Consider the following 7494-nt stretch of genomic DNA (forward strand, 5'->3'; position numbering starts at 1 on the left):
GTATGTGACCGAGACAAGTGAAATAAGTAGCTTTAAAATGATTTATGCGACGAACGCTGTTATGTAATGTTAGATACATTTGGCACAATTTTCTAGTCTATCCTGCATGCATGTTACAGGTCTGCCCATGTAAAGAATAATTTCCTGGATGTTGATTATCTTGAATCATGATATTGATAGATTACTCACTCTTTAGCACTATTATAAAAACTTACGTGTTGCTGTTGATGTGAGCAGTTCCTTCCAGGGACCTCTGGGCAAGTTTTACTCAGGAGTACATTAGCTTGCTGCATCAGTGGTACTGTAGCCTGGGCCAGTGCTGTGAATCTGGAGACTGCAGGATAACCAACAACATCACAGGTACCACATTAACCATCTCAGCTTGACTCTAGTAGCCGCTTTTACCGAGAACAAGTGAAATACCCGGAGTAACTTCTGAGCCTTGTGGAGATTGTTTAGCTAAATATAATTTCAGGTGATTTAGCAACAAAGAAGGTGAATTCTGCGTCGCTGCAGAAATGACCAGGCCCACAAGGCTACGCAAATGACACTAGCTACTTACATGAGATTAGTGACTTTTTTTTAATATCTGTAAATATATTAGCTGGTGGGGCTCCATATATTTTGAATGAGCCCACTCACCGTGCATCATTGCCAGGATTTTTCTGTATCTGGCGCTATTGTTTTAAAGCTCGTACTCTTCTCTGTGCGCACATAACGCAGGTCTAGCAAAGGACCTTCAGACGAAGCTCCACGGGCAGCACCTGGCTCAGTCTGTGATTCTGAAGGCTATTCAGGGTTTTATCAACAACCCAGAGTCCAACAAGCCGCTCACCCTCTCCTTCCATGGCTGGTCCGGCACCGGCAAGAACTTTGTGGCCCGGATGATCGCTGATAATCTGTATCGTGACGGGGTGAAGAGCGAGTGTGTCCGTCTGTTCATTGCTCCTTTCCACTTCCCACACGCCAGGCTGGTGGACACGTACAAGGTAAGACATACAGAGCCCACTTGGGGATGTGCCATGAACATGTTGTGATCTTGCTGAGTCAGATGTTTAGTCTGTTTTTTGTTTTTTGTTTTTTTGTTGTTGTTTTTTGTAATTTGGTGAATGAATGATGATGCCCACGGTTTGGATGGATGCTTAAAACCAAAAATTGTTCCTACCAGTACTGACATGCATCGAATGTGGCGTTTGTGGAGCCAGGGCACAGGTGTCAACATGGACTCATCTGCACATTTTTACATAATCACTGGATTAGATTTCAAAATGGTGTTGACAGTTTTATTACACAAACCAATCTGTATTTATGACAGTATAGTATGCAGGATAACCTTTAAACTGGCATAATAAAGGTCATTCACTAAAATAACAAATAGAGCTGTATAGAAGTAAATATGTGCAGTGTTTAGAGTACAAATCTGTTTTTTGTTGGAAATGACAGTGATTTTAAGCTGTTCTAGCTTCTAGATCAGTTTGTCTTTCTGTATAAAGTATGAGAGTGAAATTTCAGTTTAAATTTAAACTTAGTTTATTAAGTTTCAGCATGGTTTATCATATACTTCCACTTAAATTTGTGCCAGAACAAAAGCCTTAACCAAGTCAAAAGGAAGTTTAGTTTTTGTTTTCTGCTGTAGATTGAGAAATGTGAGTGAGTGTCAACACTGTAGTGTGGTCTTCCCCTTTGTGTCCAGGGCCAGCTGAGAGAAGCGATCCGGGACGTGGTGCTGCGCTGCCCTCAGACTCTCTTCATTTTCGATGAGGCTGAGAAGCTTCACCCGGGCCTCATTGATGCCATCAAGCCCTACATGGATCACTACGACAACGTAGATGGGGTCAGCTACCGCAGAGCCATCTTTCTCTTCCTCAGGTTGGTTCTTGTTTCAGGCACACAATGTCTTTTAAAGCTAGGTCAGAAAACTCGCTTCCACTCTGAATGCATTGCCCCTTTGGCCCAGATATTCTGGCAGGTCATCTTTGAGGATGTTTCTTCTTCTGTCTACATTAGATCTCTTTATGAGTTTTTCATATTTTTCAATTACTCATATCCAATTTCTGCTGAGGAATCATCTGTTCAGTCAAATGTAGAAACACACTTTTCACTACACCATTATGGCGCAGTAGTATAATGTAGGGGAGGCCTGGGGTTACAAAAATACATACTAATATATGTGAAATTACATGTTAAATAGTCATACTGAAGTTCAGTTTATTACACTATTTTCAGATTAATTCATCTTTATTCAGATCTAGTTGGGGAAACAGCAATTGGTATTTGTTTTTGGTGGAAAGAAATTTGTGTCACATTATCTGGGTATCATTATTTAAGTATGAATTTAATGTATTTAAAGACAATAAGCAAAAAAAGTAGTTATTTTCCCACCATAAACTGTGATTGTTTGTCCTACCATCTAATCTACATTTAACAAAATGTATTGACAACCTTCTCTGCAAATCCTCCATCGATGTCAAAAACTGCAGAGATTTTACATCATATGTTTCTTTTGTCTCCACAGTAATATCGGTGGAACAGCAATCAATGATGTAGCACTGGACTTCTGGCACTCCGGTCAAAATCGAGAAGATATTGGTATGGAAGACCTGGAGCATCGGCTACGAACTGAAACTATGGAGTCCCAAGGTATACAGCACTGCTGGCATCTTTGTGGGTTGCAGTCTTTTACTTGTTTACCTGTGCTCTCCACCATTTCACCCTGGGCAGAAAGTGAAATCATTTTTTTTTCTGTCTTAATATAAAATCATTGGTTGGTGGAAGTATAATTGTGCTTGGGAATTTCTAAGCAATTTTTCTTTGTGGTTCTTCTTCCCAGGTGGGTTTGCTCAGAGCGAGCTGATGTCCGGCCACCTGATTGACTTCTTTGTGCCCTTCCTGCCCCTGGAGTACCGCCATGTTAAGCTTTGTGCACGGGATGCATACGCAGCCCGAGGTCTGGAGACAGACGAAGCTACACTGGATGAGGTGGCCAAGGCGATGCTATATGTCCCCAAAGAGGAGCGACTGTTCTCAGCTCAGGGTTGCAAGTCCGTACCCCAGAGGATCAACTTCTTTCTTCCCTAGAAGGAGATACAGCTAGAGAGAGAGAGAGAGAGAGAGAGAGAGAGAGAGACCTGGAGGAGCTGTGTGGTGCTTTCCTAGACCATCCACATACAGAGCCGCAGAGGAGATGTCTTCTCTGCTCTTCTCTATGTGCTCTCCTCCACCTGGCAGATACACATGTGTCTGTCCAGGTTGCTCAGAGAAGGCCGGACACCAAGGCAGATCCAGAATTAGAGGGAAAAGCAGCATGGCCCACCCTGCAGACATCAGTAGTGTCACAGGAAATGTGCTCATGCCAGATGGTCATCATGTACAGTGGGACTGCTCTCCTCCACCTGCCTAGTTTGAATCCTCACGGTGTCAAAATGAAGAACTGAATAAGACTGTGTCAGGGTTGTGCAGTGTATATGTCAGACAGAGGTCATGACATATGTGTTTTTATCATGTCATATTATTTGTGACTGTTTACCTTGGTTGAAGTCTGAGTTGTTCTCTTGAAGTTCTTAATTCATGTGTTGGCACTGCATGCCCCACATTGTGTTTGTATTAGCACTGATTATTTATTAACATAATTTATGCCAAATTTGAACATGTTACTGGATTATTTTTGTGGAGTAGTTTAAATGGACTTTTGGTGGTTATGTAAGCCATTAACTTGGCTTGTAATGAATATTAAATGGCGATGGAAATGTTACTTGAAACTCACAGAGAACATAACTCATTGAATTTATTTGAAAATGAACTTTTTGCGTGAATTTAACTTTAATATGTAATTATTCAACTTTGTGGCATTGTTTATTCATTGACTTAATTTACTTCTCTCAACCATTCATTCACTTTCACAGATCTGTGTTGGTCTGCTTTAGTAATTTTGTTCTTTAAAGCTCCTTGGGTCACCTTACAAGAAGAATGTGGAACGACATGATGTTAGACAGTGTTTTAATAAAATAAATGCTCACATTAAAACACAAACTGTTATTATTTAATGCAGTATTATTTAGCCCACTGTGTACTTTTTTATTTGATTATTATATTATTTATTAGTCAGAACTCACCCAATCTCAATTAGCTGTTTGTTTTTGCATGGTGCATACGATCTTACCTTTTCTAATAATGGAGGTACATTACATGCCAGTGTTGGTACAAACATTCCTCACAAGACAAGAGCTAAACAATAACTGGCTGCACTTTTGCTAATTTGCTTAATTTTAAAGCTACAATTCACTGGTTTCAACTGTTCAAATGTGAATATTTGCTATTTTTTGTTGCAAGTGGTTTTCATCTGGCCTAACGTGGTCTAGTAGGGAAAATGTAGCTTTCGACTAAACTATCGAGTCTGGATGCGAACTTCAGCGTTGTATTCTTTAGCTTCAGTTACGTTTCAACGGCTCATGTATTTGTTCGTTTTATTTATTCTGTGCTGTTTTTTTTACACTTTAATATGATTCACCCACGGGCATCACCTTTCCCTGGGCGTGTATAAAGTAAATGCGTGGTCTGCTCTCATTGGTTACTGCGATAATTCTCCACATTTGTTCTCCTCTGATTGGCTGGGAGCTGTAACACTTCCTCGGAGGCGATATCCAATCGAATTCAGACATCTGTTCGGAGCCGAGAGGAGAGAGCATCAATAGCATCGCAGGGTTTTTCACTGTAACAGCACTGTATGAGAGTCCGGACTGGCAATCAACGCTGCTGCACCACGTAGAAACATTATACAGAGTTATTTGTAATTGTCGTTCTTCATTTGACGGGGTGTTTCAGCTCGTCACAATGACAGCCCTGTCGCTGCTTTTGATGGCCGTGTCGGCCGCATCTGTGCTGGCCGAGTCTACTGTGTATTTCCGAGAACAATTTGAAGATGGGGGTGAGGTCCTTTACAATAGATTATACCTTAACTGTTTAACTGTCTTGTTGTGTGTTGTTGAACCTGTAAATGTACCTGTCAGATATTAACAGCAGTGAATCTGTGCATGAGTAGCAAAACTGGCGGCTTCATTAGCCTAATGCCCGAATGAATTTTATGATTTTTACCTCCATTTTTGTGGTGCAGTGGCTGTTTGGTGCTCAGCTGGAGATGCATGTAGTCTGCAATAACGTTACCACCATTAATCCTTATCTTTCTCCTGTCCCTTACTGCACAACTTCTCCATATTTCCCCGGCAGTCATCATCAAATCCCGTCTGCCTCCTCCCCATCTCCTTCTTGCTCATCTATCCACTATTAACCTCCTTCACCTAGCTGTCTTTTTTACACAGCAACCGAGCACACAGTGAAGGCATCCACATAAATGCATGTCCCTGCAGCATTACACATTCCCAGTGCACCTGCACTGATGCATGATCAGAAATGGATTAGCGACCTTGTGAGTGTTTTGACTGTTCTGCGTCGCTGACCTGAAACTTGTTTGTGCAGATGCTTGGAAGAGTCGCTGGGTGGAATCAAAGCACAAGTCGGACTATGGCAATTTCATCCTGACTGCAGGGAAGTTTTACGGAGATGCAGAGAAGGACAAAGGTGGGCGGAGGGGAAAGGTTATATTTGTTTCTTGCACTGTGGGTCTACAAGATGGTTAACTCCCACAAAGTTTGTGACTGGGTGAGGTGTTTTTATGCAGCCTCAGGCTTAGAATTGACTGACAATCCACAAAGATATGGAGCTTCAGGATAGATTTTCTTGTGACATTCATTAGTGGCACAAAATTTGTTTTAAAGGCGAGACCAATTCTCAAAACTATATGGTATTTTCAGTTTGGACACTAAAGCCATCACAACAGTCCATCTCTCTGTTGTTCAACTTGAGATGACACTTGGTCAAACTGACACAAATCTGTTCAATGTTATTAAACAACATGGATGAACTGTATTTAATGTTAGATTCTCCTTTAATACTGCACAGACAAGTTGCAGTAACCCTGTTTCTGCTGCAGGCCTGCAGACAAGCCAGGATGCCCGTTTCTATGCATTGTCAGCCCGTTTTGATGACTTCAGCAACCAAGGCCAGCCACTGGTCATCCAGTTCACTGTGAAACATGAGCAGAGCATTGACTGTGGCGGAGGCTACATTAAACTGTTCCCCTCTGATCTCAACCAGGAGGACATGCACGGAGACTCGGTCTACAACATCATGTTTGGTGGGTGTGCATAGTTTGTTCTGTGGGTAAAAGAATTCTGTCTCTTCTGTGAACTGTTTGTCAGTCCCATAGAGCTGCATTGCTGTCCAAAAACAATTAAAAATGGATAAGTGAGCCAGACGACTACACTTCATTCCAAAAAATATGGACATGTAGTTCACATATAAACAGCTCCACAGATGAATGACAACGATGATTTTTACATCCTCTGAGAAAAGATTGTCAGATTTGATGGATTAATGGGGCGGAGCCAGAGGAGGAAGTACATCCTGGTGACCTGTTTATAGATTAACTACAGCAATGCCGTATATTTTGTAATGAAGGAAGTCAGCCAGGGCAACACTTTGGCTCATGAATGTGTTATTAATAATTTTCTCTACCAAAATTGAGCTCTATGGCACAGCTAAATATGCTAAGTAGAATTTTGGATACTCAGACAATGCAGGATACGTTCATCGGTTTTGTCATGGGATTTGTTGATAGTAAGAGAAAAGTATCAAATCATCACCCTTATTCTTTAAACACCAGTGGTCAGCCACTTTCACAAATGTATATATTTTGTCTGGCTTAGTGTATTCAGTGCTTTTATTTTAGTTGGCTTTGGAATATTCCTTATTTATTCTTTGCCAGTTTATGCTTTTGACTGTGAGACTGAAATCCACATTTTCCCATATGTACTTGCTCAGGTCCTGATATTTGTGGCCCTGGCACAAAAAAGGTTCATGTCATCTTCAACTACAAAGGCAAAAACCATCTGATCAACAAGGACATTAGATGCAAGGTGAGGCATCAGCAAGCTATCCCATTGTATGAACAAATGGGTGCTTGCTTACATTGATTATTGTTTGCTCTTAGAGTTTGTTCCACTTCATTAGCATTTTAAATCAGCAACATTGATGTTCTCATTCTTACCATGAAAGCAAATCAGCTAAAACACATTGAAAGAGGAAATAGGTATTGAGTAATAAACATTATATGTGATTAAAACCCAATGAAATGTTAAAAGTTTAATTTAAGAACAACAATGCGTGACACTTACAGTATAGCTTCTGTTCCGCCCTGCAGGATGATGAGTACACCCACTTGTACACATTGATTGTCAACCCAGACAACACCTACGAAGTCAAGATTGACAATAAGAAGGTCGAGTCTGGCAGTCTGGAAGACGACTGGGACTTTCTGCCTCCCAGAAAAATTAAGGACCCTGAGGCCAAGAAGCCAGAGGACTGGGATGACAGGGAGAAGATTCCTGACCCTGATGATAAGAAACCAGAGGTCAGTCTTCCTGAGCCATCCGTTTCCAT

At 41.2% G+C, this 7494-nt stretch overlaps 2 protein-coding genes across 3 annotated transcripts in view; both read left to right on the top strand.

Moving 5' to 3' along the window:
* tor3a (torsin family 3, member A) overlaps nucleotides 1-4042 on the top strand; it is a 36251-nt gene extending 32209 nt beyond the window's left edge. For both annotated transcript variants that reach the window (XM_020612991.1, XM_020612990.1), the window contains 5 exons: nucleotides 238-360; nucleotides 724-989; nucleotides 1694-1869; nucleotides 2516-2640; nucleotides 2831-4042. In XM_020612991.1, the coding sequence (XP_020468647.1) occupies nucleotides 238-360; nucleotides 724-989; nucleotides 1694-1869; nucleotides 2516-2640; nucleotides 2831-3078 (938 nt within the window). In that variant the 3' untranslated portion in view covers nucleotides 3079-4042. The remainder of the gene's footprint in view (nucleotides 1-237; nucleotides 361-723; nucleotides 990-1693; nucleotides 1870-2515; nucleotides 2641-2830) is intronic.
* A 601-nt stretch (nucleotides 4043-4643) lies between these two features.
* LOC109967433 (calreticulin-like) overlaps nucleotides 4644-7494 on the top strand; it is a 5946-nt gene continuing 3095 nt past the window's right edge. The window contains exons 1-5 of the mRNA XM_020612989.1: nucleotides 4644-4924; nucleotides 5473-5574; nucleotides 5987-6190; nucleotides 6877-6971; nucleotides 7256-7465. Of these exons, the coding sequence (XP_020468645.1) occupies nucleotides 4831-4924; nucleotides 5473-5574; nucleotides 5987-6190; nucleotides 6877-6971; nucleotides 7256-7465 (705 nt within the window). The 5' untranslated portion in view covers nucleotides 4644-4830. The remainder of the gene's footprint in view (nucleotides 4925-5472; nucleotides 5575-5986; nucleotides 6191-6876; nucleotides 6972-7255; nucleotides 7466-7494) is intronic.

The sequence above is a fragment of the Monopterus albus genome, unplaced genomic scaffold, assembly GCF_001952655.1.
Source record: "Monopterus albus unplaced genomic scaffold, M_albus_1.0 scaffold129.1, whole genome shotgun sequence".
Classification (NCBI taxonomy): domain Eukaryota; kingdom Metazoa; phylum Chordata; class Actinopteri; order Synbranchiformes; family Synbranchidae; genus Monopterus; species Monopterus albus.